This window comes from Lytechinus pictus, chromosome 2 (genome assembly GCF_037042905.1).
Source record: "Lytechinus pictus isolate F3 Inbred chromosome 2, Lp3.0, whole genome shotgun sequence".
Classification (NCBI taxonomy): Eukaryota; Metazoa; Echinodermata; class Echinoidea; order Temnopleuroida; family Toxopneustidae; genus Lytechinus; species Lytechinus pictus.
In genome coordinates, this window is record NC_087246.1 from 30673007 (window position 1) to 30694580 (window position 21574).

The 21574-nt window shown below is 34.4% G+C and overlaps 1 protein-coding gene across 1 annotated transcript in view; it reads right to left on the bottom strand.

Moving 5' to 3' along the window:
• Positions 1–208: 208 nt before the first annotated feature.
• The window catches only part of LOC129281515 (RNA-binding protein Musashi homolog 2-like), a 49723-nt gene continuing 28357 nt past the window's right edge, over positions 209–21574 (bottom strand). Inside the window, exons 6-11 of the mRNA XM_054917449.2 lie at positions 19976–20128; positions 18805–18885; positions 14766–14882; positions 12253–12465; positions 10634–10824; positions 209–2878 (exon numbers count right to left, since the gene is read on the bottom strand). Of these exons, the coding sequence (XP_054773424.2) occupies positions 2825–2878; positions 10634–10824; positions 12253–12465; positions 14766–14882; positions 18805–18885; positions 19976–20128 (809 nt within the window). The 3' untranslated portion in view covers positions 209–2824. The remainder of the gene's footprint in view (positions 2879–10633; positions 10825–12252; positions 12466–14765; positions 14883–18804; positions 18886–19975; positions 20129–21574) is intronic.

Here is a 21574-nt window from a genome sequence, read left to right on the forward strand (position 1 = left end):
ACACAACCAAGAATAAAATGAATAGCAGAACCTTATTATATGCTTCACAAGTAATTGAGTTATATATATATTTATATATATAAAAAATGAGAGAATAATTTAAAAAGCCATGAGACAACACATACGAGCTAACCAAAAAGAAGAAAAAAAGACTTACACAACAAAATTTGTGAAAAGAACAAGACAGAGTGGAAAGAATAAAATCATATCAAATCTCAAAATATTTATTAATAAAAAAAATAGGACGATGAATGGCCCCATTATGGTTAACAATTATGTTGGCACTTCTTAGAGTATTGTTGTTGTTGTTGTTAATAGTACAACCTGATTGGACCTTCCAAGGGGCATTTATGAACCTAGAGCTCAACTCAGAAGAAAAAGAGTGGAAAGAATCGGCTCCTAAACACGGAAACATAACAACTCCACTACTTAGTTGAAATTAGTCTACATTTACAATATCATCCATTCCATTTAAAACTTATTATTTCTTATATTTCTTTAAAACATTCAGTTGATTTCACCTTTATTTCCAAACATCTTTCATAGAAAACAGAATCAATGTTGAAACCACTGTTAATGTATTTTTTTCTTTTTTTAAATATTTTCAACCCTGAGTTGAGGAAGGAAGAGAACACACAATAACATACAACAAGAGTTACAGCTCCATCCCGAGAATGGACAATAAACATGAATCACCCAAACACTCTCATACACAGTCACCATTTTGAACACAATCATCATTAAAACATCACAGTGGTTACATATATCCCCTAAGAGAGAGAGGATGCAAAGCTGATTCTGTGCGCCCCGTACCAGATATATTACAACTAGTTCTCTGCACAGAGTGTCAATTCAATACTCTGATAAAAATTTGTCTTCTGCTTCTTTCTTTCTTTCTTTCTATCTATCCATCAATCGCATATAGCCAGAGTACCCAAGAACCTGAGAATCATTATGTACAGTGATATCAGAACCCACCCGACAACTTCTTTCAACGTTTCATTTGACGTTTCTTATACAGCCCCAATAGAAATTTAGTACATGATTCAGGCAAAAATCTGTCAAATTTTGGTTATTATCAGAAGTACGTTTAGTTCGAAAGAGAATAGAATGCTCATCCATGCTCACTCCGATAGGTTCTCATAATTCATTACAATCCATGATTTTATTTCATAATTGATAGCTTGATTTGACTTTTCTAAGCATAAAAAATAAAGTAATGGAGCACATGGCATATAAAAATTAGACTCCAGCAATTCATTGGTTATTAGTGACATAGGATGAGATCATTCTTCTCCAGTCTTGTGAAAAATACAACTCAATGGAGAAAATGTAATGAAACAAAGAAAGATAGACAGAGGACGACAACAACGTTTCAAAAATAGTTTTCAATTAAAAAACATGTAATCACATAGCTAAGCAAAGGATATTCAAATCACACAAACAAATTTTGGCAAATTCAATTCTTTCTTCTTTTCCCTTAAATATTGCTTAGAATTACAAAAAAACAAAACTTGTACAGAATTCATAGATTGAGATTGTCAATAAATTGATACAAATATTCATGGAATTGTCTCTTGTGCAATCAAGTGAATAAAAATATCTCCAGTGTTGTACAAATTTCATGCACTTCCCTAAAAGGTCACACGCTACGCAATGTGGCAAGTTTGTGTTTCTTCTTTTTTAAACTCTCATGGTACATAAGCTGCTAGAAAAATATCCTTCCCACCCATGTTCCAAAGATCATCCCTTGACAACAATCAACCTTCAGAAGCTAAGAAATGACAATCCATATATTCATCAAAAGTAAGTAGAAATGTCCGATGAAAGCTATCACCATTCGCCAACGCGAGAAGTCTGAATTTCTACATGGATCGCGTTTCAGAGTTGTATGATCAAGGCTTTCAAGGCCTCTTTTCTCGCCAAGTAGCAAAAAACCTATATCAAGTTAGGAAGATTCCACAGTGTGTCTGACCAACCATGCCTTATCCCGGTTTCAGAGATCCGAAATATAAAAAAATTACAATTACTGTTTCGCACGGACTTATCTGAAACCAGACATATCTCCCGTTTATCAACAAATAATCACGCTTTAACACTGGTTCTTCTTTACCGTTGGTGGACATTTGCATCGGGCCATCAGTTTCAATATCATTTAGCACATACTCCATCTTTGAAATGTCATAACTTATTTTTCATTCATAATTTCATTGCATTGAGTGCAGACTATAAATTGGCTGCATAAGTTAAAAAAAAACAGATGTGTACGAAAGCAAGCAAAACATATTTAAATGCAAGAATTCAGAACAAAACTGAACAAGATAATATATATATATTTACACTGATATCATCCTAAATTGCCTTAGATTGCTCAGATAAATCATATCATTGAGAAAAATAAAGTGAATGCATCAACCAAAAAAAAAACAAAAAAAAAATTGACTGCATGGCATCCAACATAGAAAAGATAACAAACCATGCAATGTGCAGATTTAAAAAAAAAGATAAAAACAATGATAGAAATAAAAACAATCACATCTTACAATACAGTTCATGAACATATTCCTTTCAAAGATTAAATTAACAGGAGTAAAATTTGGAGAGAAACTTACATTATAATATTTATACAAATATTGATAAATAATGCAGGTTTATGGTAACCGGCTGATGATTTACATTTAAGTGTTCTCCCTCCATGATGTATATATGTATGTATGTATATACATGTATATATCAGCAGAAGCGACCATAGAGATAGATGTGAATGAGTAGGACCATTGATATAAAGCCAGTAGATTATTTCCTTCCGAGTTAAACAAAATGTTTAGTAGTTCCTCCCATGTGAGACTGTGTTATAATGACCTGATCCGTACCCTGTCTGTGAAAACAAACCAAAAAAGAAAAAATAAATTATACAAAACAATATAGGTCATTCTGAAAAAAAGTCGTATTTCATTGTCTCCAAAACTAATATTGGTGAATGGAAAGTCAACATTTCAAATATCTATCGTTTCTCCACTGAATACGCCTAGCCGTACAGATCATCAGTTCAAAAATAAAATGAGTTTGGTGCAAGAAAGACCACTGACCAGTTTACGTTGTCACAATAGTCAAAGCCATAGAAGTGAACGATATTGTTCAGCAATTACTGAGGCAACAATTTTAGAAACACTTCAAAAAATTACTGGAACATTCACATATATTCAAATGAATTACATGCATACAAAATTTTATCTGAAGAGTGGAACTTTGTTGCCTTATTTTGAAAGGGGAGGTCTTTGTTTATGTATCCATCGATTTAAAAAAGTCCTGATGATTTAAAATCAATATAAGTTACTAATATTGTAACTTTGCCACCCAATGGTAACTTCCAATGTAATCCTTAACTATGACGGGCTGTTGGGACAATTTACCATCAGAAAGCATTGTTACCAAAAGTTAGACACTTTTTATGTAATGGACCCCCCCCAGATAGATGATTATTTTGTTCAGGGGCCATCTATATTTCCGCTTATGTCAAGTTACATTATGTACTGAACCAGATACACTGTAAAAGCTACAGTTTTAAGAACAACACCTGGGCCGTTTCATAAAAACTTCTTATGATAACAAATGCACAATTTCAATAAGTTTAATATCAGCCAAACACATTAAAGAATTTCAGGAGCTTTAAAATGTTATTGCAAATTTGTTATAACAGGTTTAAAGAAATGGGCCCCAGTCTGTGTTCAAAGGGTGTGTTCAGTGTCAATTTTCAAATTTAAACAGCAACAAGAATCATGATTGAAAACTCAATTACAAAACACAAATACAAACATGATCAGCATTGCACTGTTCAGTGTCGAAAATATAAAGCTGATTATTTGCCGATCGTGTTTAAATTTCCCGCTTTCATTAGCGCAGCTTCAGTGCGTAGTTTGACCCATCACAAGAAAGGTCAATTCTGGCACTTGCTTGTGTAGGCTTCCACTGCGAGAGCAAATTTAAAGACTTTTCAAAACTCAGCCGTGTTCGTGCTGAAGGTCGTAATATTTGAGCTGATTGCGTTTTCAAACGCATCTTTTGTTTTGTTTAAAGTTTCCTCCGAATCATGATTTGAAAGACGTTTACTTTTAAGACCAGGAATAGAGGACATTGAACAGACCCTTTGTTTCTCATTATATTCACGTTTTCAATCATGATTCATGTTGCCGTTTTAACTTGGAAACGAACACTGAACACACCCATAGTAGATCACACCAAGAGATACTCACACAACACTATAAAGTTTGACTATGATGCCACATAGTATTAACATAACAAATATAAAGTGTTATTACAACCCCAATTAGCATTGGACTACTACTGTGATTTTTAAAACCAGTGCACAATGCTTGCTGTTTTAGTGTGACAATAAATGGCTGCTCTCACAGTTTTGCAAATTCAAATTTAGATATCTAGCGCCTGTTCTCAGTAATGTTGTTGTTTCTTTAAAAAAGGGCACTCTGAATAGTTAACAGATTGACTAATTGTGTATCAAAGAACAAAAAATAAACATTTCATCCCGATTGTTTCCCCCAGTCAATTCCACAGTTTAAAAATTGTCATGTCATTATTAAGCAAAATGTACACACTTTAGTTGGGATTCTGACCAAAAATAAACTTTCATTAAAAAATGCTCAATACATCCACTTACACATGCATGTTGTTATTTAAAGGACAAGTCCACCCCAACAAAAACTTGATTCGAATAAAAAGAGAAAAAATCAACAAGCATAACGCTGAAAATTTCATCAAAATCGGATGTAAAATAAGAAAGTTATGACATTTTAAAGTTTCGCTTCATTTCACAAAAGAGTTATATTAACATCTCGGTCGGTATGCAAATGAGGGAACTGATGACATCACTCACTCACTATTTCTTTTGTATTTTATTACATGAATTATGAAATATTTTGATTTTCTCGTTATTGTCATGTGAAATGAAGTTTCATTCCTCCCTGAATACGTGGAATTCCATTATCTTAACATTTTGTGGTTCAGGCAAGGAGGTCCTAATCGTCAAATTCGTAAAAATTGAAATATTGTATAATTCAAACAATAAAAAACAAAAGAAATAGCGAGTGAGTGACATCATCGACTCTCTAATTTGGATGTATCTGGCTCGTTCATATAACTATTTTGTTAAAAATAAGCGAAACTTTGAAATGTCATAACTTTCTTATTTTACATCCGATTTTGATGAAATTTTCAGCATTGTGCTTGTCTGATTTTTCTCTATTGATTCAAATCAACATTTTGTTGGGGTGGACTTGACCTTTAATATCATCCACACGTTCACAGAATTTAGGACAGAAAACTTTAGAGTTGCTCTGATTTCATCTGACCTTAACTACTACAATACTCAAAGAAATATATATGTATCTGAATTTCTTTTTTTCATTTTGATCTATATGAAAGTTATTTTCAAGCATGGAACGTGCTAAAGAAATCAGGATGTTATCTCTGTCTGTAGCTCTCTGTGACAACTAAATTTGTAAACTAAATTTTCAAAAGGCCCATTAAAAAATCAAACACATTACTAAGAGAGGGCACACTATAAGGTAAATTCATTTTTTCATAATAAAGAATCAACTAATGAAAACCAGGTTAAAGCCTTCTATGGTTAAAGTAAGGTAAGTTTCAGTTAGCTTTTATTTTTTATTTTTTATTTTATTTTTTTTATTTGTAGATGCACTTCAATAAAATTTCAGCAAGATTTGAGGCATTTACAAATGCTGTACAACTCCATCATATTATCAATAATTGAGATATTTGTGCATTTTGAAACACCCGTATAAAGCGCCCTATAAATGTTATCATTATTATTATAGATATGATAATGATGATCAACTAATGGTTTATTAAAACTCTAAAGGAAGAGGTTAAGAATACTAATGTTAATACACACGTCCTACTACATGTTCAGCTGTCCGAATGTTAGTATCATATGTTTGGACATGAATCTTTACCTTGTATTAAATACTAGTTGCTATAGGTGAGGTAAAATAATGGACCCCTATGCTAATGACACCATACAAATCATATTGCACACATGTGATCCAACTTGTGATAACATATACAAATGTCAAATGAAGAAAAGATAATGATATCATAAAATATGTGAAGGTCTCTTTTCTTTTGGTGGTGTAAACTCAAGTTAACAAAATGATTTAGGAAATGATTGGGGGTTTATTGGGACCATATTAAAGAAATCATCATTGCAATTATTTTGATGAGAAGCAAATATATTTTATTTCAAATTTATATTAGTCAAATAAGATGTGTTCACTTCAAAGTGAATATGAGAAAAGGTGAAATGCTGCCCAACCGATAAGAACTTTAACTAAATATCAATGCAGAAATATATAATCTCTCTTTTTAGAGGGGGGGGGGGGCGGTTTTAGGAATATATGTCATATTCTTCTTTCCTTCATGAGCCCAAACACTGGCATCAATAGCAATCTTGTTAGATGATATTCGGTAAATTGGTTGCTGAAATACGAAAGGGAAATTACATATTTTGTCAAAAGCAAAGCTTTAAGGGTGTTTATACCCCCAACATCACATGGTATTTGGAAGGAGGGAAATTAATGGCTCAACACTGATAGTTGGTATGGAGGGCGAGAAAAGGTGTTAGGATACAATATGTGGGGTTATTGCATGATTGCAGAAAAAGAAAAAAAATATTTATTACAAGAAAGGAGATGGTGATGAAGAAGTGTTAGTGGTATACCTTGGAGCCTTTAGTGAGTTTATCGGTTGAAGAGCGCCCTCTCAGTGAATGTAACCATTGTGATGATAGCCCTGCATCAAGCTCTGTACCAGTGAATACACACCACGGAGGAAGAGCAGGGTGGGGGAGGGGGGGGGGGGCAAGGCAGGGAGAGGATAGAAACCGTTGTGACAGGGGGGAGTATGCAAATAAAATCACACGGGACAGGAAAAAAAAAGAAATGTTAGGTGCAAGAGCGAGACAGAAAAAGAAAGATAGAAAGGGAGAGAGAAACCAAGGAAGACAAAGAAGAGAAAGAGAGGGGACGGAAGAGGGGGGGGGGGTGTGGGGAGAAAAATAGAGAGGGGAGGACGGGATGGGGGGAGGGGAGATTATATAGCAAACGGTTATTGAAATAAAGAGAGATGAAAGTTATAGAAAGAGAAAGAAAAGCAAGCAAATGCAGGGATGTATAAAGAAGCAGATGAAAGAATGAAAGAGAGACGGGGAATGAATGAAGGAAAGAAAAACAGGTTTAATCATCAATACCATTTTTTAAAAAGGATATTAATAAAATCACATGAGGAGTCCAGCTCAGTCAATGGAGCCTTTCTAATCTAAATCACTGTTTTTACTTTTCACTTCTTAATACAGGCATACAACATCAAGTTTGAAGTGATTGAGCTGTAACTTTAATGATTCAGAACCTTAACTACCCCCATCCTCCATGAACAGTCATGATTAAATATCATGAGTAGATTTTATTCAGTTATCACTGAAATGGGTAGTGTAAGTTAAATAAACTGTGCCCCTGAAAATGACTGGACAGTATCACAACATATTAATGAAAACAAAGAGTGTAGGGTGTTGTGAATCGCGCTACATGTATTGGATTCTTGTGCATAATGAGATCTTCAAAGACACAGGTGCCATATTTATCACTTTTAAGATGCCTAATATATTTATAAATATCAAATAAATGAGATGACTAGTGTTCAAATAAAATTCAGCTATAACTGATTTCAGTTTATTTCTGAATATAACTTAGACATCGAAATTACTTGAAATATCAAACTGACAAAATAACTAATCACCCTTTCAAAATATAGCATTCTTTTTTTTGCAATATATAATCAGTTTTAAATAGAATGTTCGTTCCTAAAGGTTACTATGTGTATCTATATCATTGTTTTGGGGAACCTTGCATATGAAAATATGACATTTTTTCCCCCTCAACAAGCGAAGATATCCATGTTCTGTTTATCTGTAAATAATTCGAATTTATCAAATAACTGACAGACAACAAACCCCGCAAAAAAAAAACACTTCACACAAATGTGGTGGTTAAAAACGTATGAAAAGTGAACACACTCAAAGGGAATGGGGAAACAAGACTAACCACAAAGCTTCTCTATCTACTACCAATAGAGGGGGTGATTCCATTTCGGGAAGGGGTGTCATTGGGGAATTTGTGGGGGATTTTTTTTCTTCTGATCGCTGGTGACTGTATAATGATGGGGGGGGGGGGGTGAAAGGCGTAGCTAGTCTTTTTTTTATAAATCACAATGCATTTCACCATGTTATCAATATATCTTTATCCCATCTTGAGTGAAGCAGAGGCGATAAACAGTTTTAAACACCGATGTAAATACATGAATAAATCAAACCAACTGAATACCAGATGATTAGTACACCATCCAACACTACAAGTTCTATATATACATCATCACTAATGGAGGGTGGGGGTGGGGGGGGGGGGTGAGTGGAGAGTGAAGAGGGGGTGAGAGTGCTATACAATTGAACTGAAAAAAAAAAAATCCTACGGGTGCCAGACATTGGAACAAGGACTATGAAATGTGGGGTTTCTCTTTTAAAAAATGCTCACAGCTGAGTGCAGACATTAAAATGCTTGTCGAAAAAAATATACAAAAATATTTTGGGAGATGAAACAAACGGAATTCTACTTGATGCACAGCTATATAACAAGCACCATTTCAAAAGAATAAAGACTTGAGATTGATTCAGAAGGACTTTACCTTCTTTTGCAGCAAATGAACACAGCCACGAGAAATACATCCAAATAAAAGAGAAAAAAATAAATGAATTCAAAAGTAAATATATGTAGGTATTCAGAGCTTCCAAAGAAGGAATAGACATGAGTACTGTACATGTAACAAGTACTGTGGTGTTGTCCCTAGGCTATTAAATTTACATATTAAGTAACTCCTCACTATGGAGGCCTGCATGTCAAAGTCATTCTCGATTTTTGAAATCCTGCAATCAAAACCACTTTTCCATCCTAAATTTAGGATATTTGTTGGCAACCATGCCATTAAAGGTAACAGGCAAACTGATTCCAATTCCAACTTTGATCAATTTTAAGAAGCACCCCCCTCCTGATTGTCCAATACAAGTGCCATGTGCAAGTCTTGTTAAACCTAGGACCAGTTCTCAAACCCCATAGGATAACAGAACATTTTGTTTAATAGTATCACAGAGTTCAATGCAATTTTCGACAAGTCCCGCCATTTTTGTGGATCAGGGGTCATTTCACGAAATTCAAAAATCGCACTCTAATTTCTAATTGTGTGCGGTATGCAAGGCACTGGTCAGATGATGCGCATGGGACAGCATCATTAGCAAGAGTCTAACCGCCCATTTCACATGGTAAAACAAAAATTGTAATTTGAATGATGATTCCAGTGAAAAATAAGGCTAATGACGAATTTTTAGCAAGTGTGAAACCAAACTAGAGCATGATTAGAATCACGAACCCCTGCCATCATCATTACAATGATGATTCAAGATTCACGTGTGAAAAGGCCCTATATCAAACTTGTGAGATATCCCCTAGCTTTGAGAAATGGTCCCAAGCCACTATAAAGGAAAGACAAAGGCTTTGTTCTATATACTAACATGATCTAATGACCTAAAGAGCTCTTGTGTAATTATTTTTTTTTTTGGACTGACTGGAAATGTACAGGTGAGCCTAGTATTGTTTAAAGACAAATAACAACAGAGATATAGTACAGAACAAAGAACGTAGAAGGGTAAGACGAGAAATAGCTAAAAAATATATATATCCTGCATGAGAAAAACAGTACCCGAGAAGCAAGCAAAGACATGGATGATGCGAATGTCCTCTAAACGTTCTTATATTGGGATTTAATGGTTGAACTGCACATATTCTTCTTTTCTTCAATTCCTGGAAATTCTAACTTTGAGTTTGAATTTCTTTATTGCTTTCAAGAAAATTGTTTCATGTAGCATCTAGCAGGGGCTTTAACTTTTGTTTGAAGCCACTTCTTAATACTTAATTTGGAAGATGGAAAAGGGAAAATTTAGAGTGATATGTAGTTGTGTTATGAACTACAATAGTTTAGAGGGAAAATTTGCTCATATTCTACTTGTCAGATTTGATTTTTTTTTTTCTAAAAAGTGAGGATAGGTCTTGATTAGGTTATTCAGGGCTCCATAACACAAAATTTTCTAATTGATTGTAAAACGATTTTATGACTGATTGCATTGACTATAATGTACAATCAATCATCAATCAAATTCATGATATGATTAATTGCAAAGCTTTGTGTCATGGACCCATGAATGGTATATCAAAGAAAAGAGATAAAGAGTAGAATTTGGTTACAGTTATTGGGTTAAATAAACTTATTCTATTTGGTATATGAAAAGAGACTAGATATGAATAAAGATGTTTTTGGCCAAGCAAGGAAGGTAACCCAATATTTTTTTCCTATTAAATTGATGATTTTTTTTTTATCTAACATAAATCAACTTGCTATATGCCCTTCAGTTGAAATGAGGCATCAACGAGAATTGAAAAGAAGCTAGCCCTAGCCTCATTAATCTGATTCTAGCAAGATAGTACAATACTCAACTTACCGGTTGGGACCCAATGCCGAATGCATGGGTTGGTTGAGGGCTGGCAGCGGGTACATAGTTACCCCCCATTCCCTGGTCTTGGGACCCGCCATAGATGTCCATGGGCCCGGGGCTGTTGGTTGTATTGTAGCGGTTATTAACAGGTGACGGTGATGGTGCATAGCTCTGGGGCTGGTAGCTGTTTGGCATCACTGCGGTGGTCAACGACGTCGACGAGGATGGTGAGGACGATAAGGATGGCAACGATGTCGATGACGGCGGCGAGGATGACAGTGAGGATGAAACAACAGGTGGATGGAAGACATCAGAAACGACAAAACAAAAGACATGAAAATATCACATTAGAAATCATCGGTGCACATGGAATATAATTCCACATCAAAATGCAATTAAAGAACTTGCAAAATACAAATATATCTTAATTCCCAACAATATATCAAAGATACATATTGTTATTACTACAAAAGCATACTACAAGCTTGGGTGGAAAACACATCTGGATTAAATGAGGTATTCTAAAACTACTATATATATATTCTAGTCTAAACACAATGGATATGAATATCTTACATTGATATTATGTGAATCACCTAATGACACTTTTAATGCAAGTTCTACGATGCAGTAAACAAGGTTGGTTAAGATTATACCTCTCATGGACTAAAGGGAACTATCTACATAGCACACACAGCAAGCGTATAATCCTCATATTTGGGCAATCATTAGGAAATGGGTGTATAATACTACTACTTTCAATGGAACATGCCACTATATGTGTAAATATGATTGTCTTCTAACCAAGGTGATTTTACTGAGTGAGAGAGAGAGAGAGAGAGAGAGAAGAGAAGAATCTATAGGACTTGATGGATGGTGCATATTAAAGAAACACGGTGTGAATTTGAAGTGGGACGTTCATTTACAGGAGTATAAAAGCGTTTGTGTGCTTACATTATTCGAAGTGCTGATCAATAAATTTAATTTTAGACATAAACTTATCTAATCTTCTTCCTTTTTAAAAATAATAACATAGCAAGGGGTATCAATCATACTGTCAAGTAAAGTATCATTTAAGAATCAAATTCTAAACATTACCTAATGATAAAGCTCTTCTGGCTTCTTATAAACAAAAATACACCTGACTGATTAAATCATTATCTTTTTAAAGTATTGTGTGTTTATCCTTTGTCCTCCAATTATTTCTTTGGCCACTCTGTATAAATAACAATATCTTAAGTCACCCTATAGTGGTTTGGAGTATGCCACAGCCAAATTGAATATCAACACTTTGAGTCCCAACAAAGCCTGGATCCCCACCCAGAATACATTTTGATTAACTAGTCTTACAATCTATACCCAATAGAAACATATTTGTCAAATTAACACAATATTAATGCTATAATTATTTTTCATAATGAACAAAAAGATCACAGATTGCATCTAGACATTTTTTTTCTTCTTTCAATTCAAAATACATGGTCCATTATTTTATAATGAAAAGGTATCAAGACTAGTTTACAATACAGGGGGTCTATACAAGAGGACCCCCAGTGTGGAAGATACATATGTAGTCCCCCGTTAAAAGATATGTGCAGAAATCTGAATTTTTGTTATGGACCTACCAGCAGGCTGGTGATAATCCCTCCCATATTCAGGCTGGTGCGACATGGAGCTAGGCTCGTTGCGAGTAGGAGGCGGGGCTGAGCGGCCCGCCGCGGGGCCGGCAGACCCGTAATCGGGGTAGGAGTAGGTAATCGGCGTCTGGCCTCGACGGTCGGGCGTGGGAGGGACCCCAGCCGCCGGCATCATTAAACCTGGGGTGTACGTTGGAATCCCTGATAGAATAAGGGGGTACATACAACAAGGGATAGATAGTCATATACCCTCGATGTATAGTCTTTGAGCCTTCCTTCACAACAATCCGTCATCGTTAAGGGGCGTGGATGGGCCTGGGTCCATTTACATTAACACTAAAATTGACTTAGACCTAACTATTTACAGATAATTATAGAATGGTACCTTTTTTATGATATGCTAGTCTTGTGACTTAGTGCCTTATATACTTAAAGAGAAGGCAAGAGGAAAGGGGAGGGAGGAAGGGAGGGGGCAGTTAGTAAATGGTTAAATTAATGTCAAGCACAGTCGAGTTCAGGTCTACTCCAAATCTCTGTCCACAAGGTTATATAGATCTATCACCTCTGAAAATCACATTCAAGAATGGTGCTCATGTAGTCATACATGTATGCTAGATGACACTGATATATCAAAAGAGTATCATAGGAAGCAATATACAAAACTTTGATGACATCATAAATGACTTTAAACAATAAAACTGAACAGCACAGCAGGGACAATAACTTGTTAAGAATTTCATGATCATGAATCCTTGATTACTTCTACATAAAAATCATCACTATCTGTTTTTTTTATATTGAATATCATGAAATGTAATGTCAAAAGCATTTTTTTTTTCTTTAATGTTTTCTTTTCATTTCAAGACGTGTTCCTTTATGGATAATGATTAAGAGCAGGCTTGAACTAGATTAAATTGAAGAGAAATAGAAAGGGAAGAGGAAGGTGGGAGCTAAGATGGAACATGCATCGATGGGAGCCTTTATGAATGCAGAGGTTAGCATCATTTGTATGAAAAAATGGTTAGTAGTACAAACCTTTAACATATAATAGTCACATACATAAAGCATGACATGAATAGAAAAGAATTCTCATAACATTTTATATACTACACAGTTGATGGATAATGATCTAGCTCTGGCCCAACCTACTTCATTGCATGAGCCCCACCCACATTCTTGTAACCCTCTCGCACACTCCCTGTTTGTTTAAAAACTGGCATCACAATCAATCTATTTATTTCTTATTTTTTGCATTCTGTCATTTCAAATCCCTTTTCAACTAAGTATTGTTTTTCAATATTCAAACATATTTGGCTCCCCTGGCCAGGACAAAATCCAACCGATTCAGTACTAGAAGGGAAAACTAAATAAAAAAGTAGAAGTAACTGCTGATCAGGAGCTGTGGAGGTGAAAAAAATCCATGGAATCAAAATTTGCATCTGATTTGCATCTGATTTGCATTTCATTTACCACTTTGCCAGCTTTTGATATGAAAATAAGAATTCAATGTCTGCATTAACGGTATCTAAGACAACTTCAAAAGCATGGGATCAGATATGCATTCACAAACAGCCACAAAGGGTCTTTGCAAACACTCATTTGAAGCCACTTATACATGTCTACCGCTAATCAGCAACCTGTATTTTTCAGGATTTTGCACCAAGAAACAAGCCGACCGACCAACTAGTTACCATTCAACCAACACGGGTGTGAATGAGTTGGGACTGTAGTAGGGAAATAGACCAGTGATGTGCATGTTGTATATAATAAGAACACAACCGAATACTAGTAACCAACCAACCAACCGACCGAACAGCAACCTCATGCAAGTGAACACCCAGACTGGAAAGTATTTGAGTATAACTGACAAAGGAACACCTGGGAAAACCGAGCACAGCAAATACAATCGGCATACATCCATCACTACAAGTACATATTTACTTGGATAAATACACATCTGCAAGGTCCCACAAGTTTCAAAAAGCGTTATAGGATGGTAAATGCTCTTTCGCTTTAAAAACGGGGAGAGATTATTTGCTTTAGTAACATCTGGGTTTATTTATTTTTTTGCAGTTGGTAAATAAAATCTGATCAATTTAATTTAGAAAATTGAATCTAAGCAGAATGTGGATACGCAGTGGGGACCTCCACCACCAACATCAAGAGCTCAAAGTTATCTTTAAAAATTATTGAACTTGCCTTGAGTTTAACAATAAAGGGAGCACCACTATCCCATCAGTATGACCTTTTTGAATTATTTAACATACTAGTAAATAAAATGCATCTAATTGGCCCACCAGTTAACAATTTGGCATGAAACACAGTGCAAAGGGAGAAAGGGATTCTGTCGCAAGCATAAAAATCAAAATAATGAAAACAATAGGGAAAGAGCAGCCTATGCACCGACCACATCCTAAAACCATCCAGGAATTACAATTAATAAAGCGGATGAAAATATTTTGGAGACGTAGGTTTTATCTCGTTTCTTTTTTTTTTTTTACCTGAGTGAGGATGCGACGGCATGCCTATAGAGCTGCCTCGAGGGGGTCGACCTCTGCTACCTGAACCGCGCCCCATACCACCGCTTCCACACATGGCGAAAGGAGGCTGTTGGTAAGCTAAGGGGAGGCACGGAAGCACTCCATTAGATTTCTCATGCAGTCCCACCCATACAATTTGGTGCAACTATAGTCCAATCTATGTGAAATGGTGTTATCACATCACACCCCCCTTCCCCTAACCCCACTTACTTTGCCAAAAATATGCCATGAACTTTTGTGGCTGGATGTAGATTCAACATCATTTTTATAAAAAATTATCCAAACCTCAAGTAAAAAAAACCCATTTACATTCATATATATAAAATTAATGAATAGCTTATTTTAATGTATAGTATTTTATAAAGAGATAATATTTGAAAGATCTCTTCATAATTTGAAAGTTTTATTTTTTAAAAGGCATAAAGAACAGATTCCATACAGGACAGGTCTTGTTGAAATAGTATCACTCATTGACAGAGTCGATAGCCAAGTTTTGCTCAAATTTCCTTTTGATAACACAATACATATTCCATTAAATTGAAAATGAACATTCCTTGAAATAATGTATGCACCATCTAATATATTGCCTGTTTAATGGATGATAATTAATGATGAAATGATGTCCAAACCATTGAAAACTAAAGGTATCCCATGAACTGAGGACTGATATTCAAACAAACTTTGAGAAATGCGTGAATATAAAGCACATAATCTAAACACACAGGAATAAAATGATAATGAAGACTTAACATAATAATAAAAAGATACAATTCTATGTAATCTTTTGATGTATTCATGTGACAGTACATTAATATTGAAGTATTCCATGCTTTGAGATTCCTTTAACATTATTAACAATCTGCTTGAAAAGGTGTCATATATCACAGAAGCATGCTTTAAATTTCATAACTTGCTTCCAATAATAGGTAGTTAGTAAACATTTGTTAAGGTTACGATTCAATTTTTTTAAACCCTCAGTCCAAACAAATTTTCATTAAGTGGTTTAGGAGGGGGGATACCTCCATAGAATTTGTGTTCATTTCCCTGTTGAAATAGTTAATTATTATTTTTTTCTTTTTTTTTTCATACTTTTTTACAAACTCACACAAATAATGCATCAAGATCTAAACAAGAGATTTCCTTTTTCACAAGCACATAGAGCAAGTCTAAATCATAAAAGAATAGTTCTAAGGGAATTTAAGGCTTGGACACCACATCACAGATTCGTCAGTCGAACATAAAACTCTGCCTAGCAATTACGTAGGTGATAACTTGGAGTGTTAAAAGGGCAATTATGACAGCACAACCAATGAGCTCCACCTCAAATAGAAAGAAAAAAAGAGACAATTGTATTTTCGACATCCTTCTTGCCGAGATAACAGCAACTAGAATGATACAAGCAAAATCACCAGAGAAACAACTTCCACATGATGGTTGAAAAGTCATAAAGTGCAAGTTGCTCAACGATACAAACGTTAAGGAAGAATAGTTTGAAAAGACAAATCAAAATGGAAAGGCCTTACAACGTTGATCGTACGACTATGATGGTAGCTGGAAGTCACGAGAGACGATCTAAATATTTGTGCAAGATCAACACCTGCCCTAAATAACTTGGTGTATCATGATGCCCTAAAGCTTTCTAATATATTAATTTACCTACGAGTCTAACAGATAAGGACTTCACATCTTCTGATTTCAGGCAAGTCATATCTATGTCAGGCAATATCATCGCTATGTCAGGCAATAAATATCATCGCTATATCAGGCAAGAAATCTCTATAAATATAAACTTATGGTTTCCACAAACTAAATCATCACTGTTAGCTTTTACCCATACATTGGGGACAAATCTGAAACACTTATCTGTGAATCGTAACATCTCCATGGTTACCTAATATTATTTCTCTTTGAGGACAGTAAGCACTCTTCTCCGCCTTCAACATTCTCCTCTCACTGAACTATAATGTTCAGGTTCACTTTCTGTGCTTAATTTCTTTACCACAAAAGGATTGAATCCAAAAACTTAAAATTGTCCTAAAAAAGTTTGTTTTCCAATTAACCCTTTAAAGACAACAATTCATAAAATTGATGATCAAAGGGAAAAGATTTATTCAAATGAATTATTTTCGGGGAATGCAAGACACAGTATCACTCCAATCATGGAAATGAGAAAGAAGACTTGGGGAAGTTAGCAGATAAAGTCCACCCAGATATGAAACAGAGTTTTAACAAAATCAGGATAATAATAGGGAAAGGTTAGTGAAAGTCTTGGCAGGTATAGATGAAACTAGGAATATTTAACAGGAAGGATGGGCAGTACTCAAATTGACAACTCTGTATCCCGTGAGTACGAGAAAATAAATGAGAGGAGAGCTTGCAAGATACTAAAAAAAAAGTTTGTGTTTGAGATTGATCACAGGTTCAAAAGATAGATCACAATGTTACAGATTAATTAGAACTATCAAAAATCAAACAATTAAAGTGATCTATAACTAAAGAATTTCAAACTTCCTTTTCACACTAAAATCTACTAAATCATTCTTTAGCATATTGTGTCTTTTTTTTTATAGAAAATCAAATATCAGGGTGGACTTTCAAAATGGCATGCCAGACATTTCAATGTTTAATATCACCAGTGTAGAAGCAGAACAAATGATTTATCACACAGACAATGTCCTTCTTGCAGTAAACATATAGTACAATACAAGAACGTTAAGTAAAATGATGTTAGAATAAAAGCAAACTTTATTTACAAAGATGCATTCACAAAGAGGGAATTACCAAATGTATGGATGGATTAGATCCCATTCATGAATAAGTGTATGTTATAAAATAATTAAAGTATCAATGTCGAATATGATGGATAAGTGTTATAGATGCAGCTGCAAACAGACGTCTAGACAATCCCCGACTTGATTTCAACTTCATGGTTTTATATAAAGGTCATTATTTTGAATCAAGAACTAAACATTTTTATTTCAACACTTCTCAGTTTGGAAATAATTGAAAATATTGATAACAGGATACAATAATCTGGAGGAAAATGTCTTCTTCTTTATATCCATTCATTCTTTGTTGAGATATAATGGGATTACTGATATTGTTCAATTTTCTTCCATCAATTCAATCACGACAGCATGCTTAAGAAGAGATGTTATCTAGAAATATACATACTCATAATATAGAGGCATGAAGCGGGGATGAGGAAGGGATCACTAACTCTAAAATCCATGCTCCAAACAACGTTTCATATCGCATTTCAAATTCATACGCGGATGCAATCAACGCTAAACTTTGTCCACACTTGCTATGGTAACCCATTGCATGGTGACAGAACACACTGGCAAAGTTGAACACAGGTGACTTCCTGTATAATGATAATACCTCCAGTATTTGAACTGAACGATGGTTTAATACATATTTGAGTATTATCTCCGTTTTAACTCTAAATCAGAGGAATAGAAAAAGAGAACAATCAACTCCAAACGTTGGAATCTAACTTCCATAATGAAGATCTATTTAATGTGAACTACAGTATTAGATGAGTAAAATGATGTTATCTTCAATTCCATCTCCCACTAAATGAAATTTAAAAAAAGTTTTTTTTTAATGTCATATTTTCTGGAACCATGTTACAGCTTTCAATTGTAAGCTTAACACCAAGCAAATGTATTTTAATATAAAATACCCCCAATTTATCCCATGTTTAACCCGTTTTGACGATGTCTTTTCTCTATCAATGTATTGTTACCATAGCAAGTGTGAGATTTTATAATGATTATCTTGCGTAGCCTAGTATGCAAAACAAAATCACAAAACCTTTTCACATAAAAAAAGAAAAAATGTTCACGCACATCTTTTTCCAAATCCTGCTAACTCCAAGCATATGAAACGTTGTTCTGGTATATTCAATGCATGGCCATTCATTCTCTATTGGTAGAACATTGCAAAAAACTTTTAAAGAATAAAAAAAAAAACCTCATAGCCTGCTTACACTTACCTGAAAAGAAAGGAGGAAAAGGGGCATATGTGTAAGCTCCCCGTGTAAGTGGCCCTATCGTGAAATTAGGAGCCGCATATCCTGCAAGTGATGATTAAATAAAGAACATAAAGTTAAATAATTAGTGTGATTAATTGAATAATTATCTTTTCATAGGACAAAGCATCAACTTACTGATACATCATACTTGGTCGCAATTTTGCAAAAGAAATCATGGTAAACAAATATGAAAGTTACTCAATCAATTTAGAAGTGCTGTCTACATATGAGACCAGCATACACACTGAAACAATTCCAATATAGAAAAATCAATGTATCAAATATTTCGGGAGACTCTGCAGATATTACAGAAAATTTACTGAACTGAAACAGCACATATAAGATATGATAATCTTTACAAGAAAACTTGTAAAAGGCATTGCAAAAATTAATAGAATCATTTTGAGAAAAGAAATTAGAAATCATATATATATATGTATATATTGTGGTTGAGGTGATGATTACAAGCTGAAAGAAATCTAAGAGATAAATTAATCAATTCATAAGGTATTTAGAAATATCTTCAGCAACTGCTGCAAAGGATAAAAGTTGGTGAAACAAATATATATATATCTAGCTCCACCATGAGTACAATATTTGTTCACATTTGCTACACAAATCATAATGAAGACCTTAGGAAAATACAAAAAAAGTTAAAAAAATTTCATGCTTGATAAAAAGACACACAAATCAAATTAACTACTTGCTATCTACATTTAACACACAAGCGTTGATTTGATAATTTATCCAAACTACCTAAAGTTAGTTTTTTAAATTCCATTGAAATGTGCCATATTCACAACATTTATGCATTCATTTGAATCTTTACAAAGACCTAACCAACCACATGAAAGAAAACGCTAAGTTGAAAATTTTAATGCTAAAACCATACTAGGAAAAATCATAAAAGAAGCGGGAAAAATTAATAACAGCAACTACTTGAAAACAAGACCAAAAAAATAAGAGTGTCCAAATTAATCAAAGAAAATGTCAACCAGTGGCCTCCCTCCCTCCCGTCCGAAACGAGGGCGGGTGAAGAAATACCATAAAAAGGAGAAAAATTAGAACTGAAAATAAAACAGGAATTTGAGTGAGTGTCGACGAGTTTGCGTCGCCGAGGTTGGAAACTTGCCTTTAACATTGCCAACTGTGTCCATGATTAACGGCACCGAGGAAGTGAGACCGGTAGGGACTGAGCACATCGAGGGTGAGTTGTTGTTGTTTGTTTGGTGTTGGGCCTGCAATAGTCTCAACTCCAGTAAACTTGTCTCTGTGCTGCTTGGGTCTACATGATATATTATATATATATTTATATGTGATGTCATAATTGGAGCATGATTTGGTTTCACTCAAAGTGTCTTCTCTGAAAAAGCTAACGTTAAAAGATGGTTGAGAATTTGGTGTGTTATCAAACAACAACTCCTTTTCAGGGATAATTCTCTCCCAATAAGTGATAGAAGAATAGTTAGAGATAAGTTATCATTAAGGTTTAGAAACAGTATTATAACTTACATTCTAATGTATCAGGTAATATCTAATCAAAGATAATTTATGGGTTAAAGAACCATATGTATGATATTGCATACATTTTACATCATTTTTAATTACAAGTTACATGAATTCCATTTAGAAGATTCCAATTTCTTCAATTGGGCTTTAAAAAATTCCAGTCGACTACTTTTGACTCATCTATTAGGATACTCACTTGTTCAACATTTTTCAGACATTAAAGTTAGTTTCATAACATATATAAGATATGTAAACAACGATAACACTTTTATACATTTACAATGGAAAGGTTGGATACAACAAACTACATCCCTTTCTGTTTTTATCTTAAAATATTAATATATTGTCACCCGAGTGCTAAAATCAACAATATGTGAAATATAAACAGACTATCCATGTTAAAGAATCTGTCAACATATCCGTATTTCATGAACAATAAAAAGAGGAAGATACCCTTTCATTTGGAATGTGTTTATACATTCAAACATCACATTATCCACATATTACAGTATCCTTTCCTGTGCCCTTCCAGCCCTCACTTTCCTGTATCCAATTTTGTGGTATGTAATAACACTTAGTAGGCATAATATATTACTCTCTATTAAATTATTAGAGAGTAATTAAATTAAAAGGCAAGATGGATCTAATTGAGGGGTGCTAAGTAAAAGCAGCACACCGTTCCCGCTTTCACAGATAATGCATTTTTCATACTTGCTGCGGTAGAAAATTTGATTTTGGTTTCGACTTTTGAATTTCCTCGACTGTAAATTGGCACATATCAAATGAAATCAATTACTACGGCTACCTGTCTGCCTATTTCTAATCTAAATCTACACAAAATGATATACATGTTAAAAACATGCTTGCACAATGTGTCTACATGTATGCTAGTTGGATGAAAAAACACTATCAATCTAATACCAAGTACATGTAATGCCATCAGTGCGATATATACTTATGCCATACAGATATCATAATTGACGGGGGAGATAGAGAAACACATATTTAGCAGAAGTATAGATTTCTCTGATCTAGCTCTTGACCATGTAATACTATTCATCTATGCTCATGATAAGCACTCTAGTAACCGGATGGCAATATTCCATTTCCTATTTTTCAAATGTCCTGAAAATGTTCTTTGACAATCTTGAAAAAAAAAATTAATGCATCTTCATTAAAAGCCAGGCTCGTGTGAGATTGGTAACTAATGCAATTAACAAAA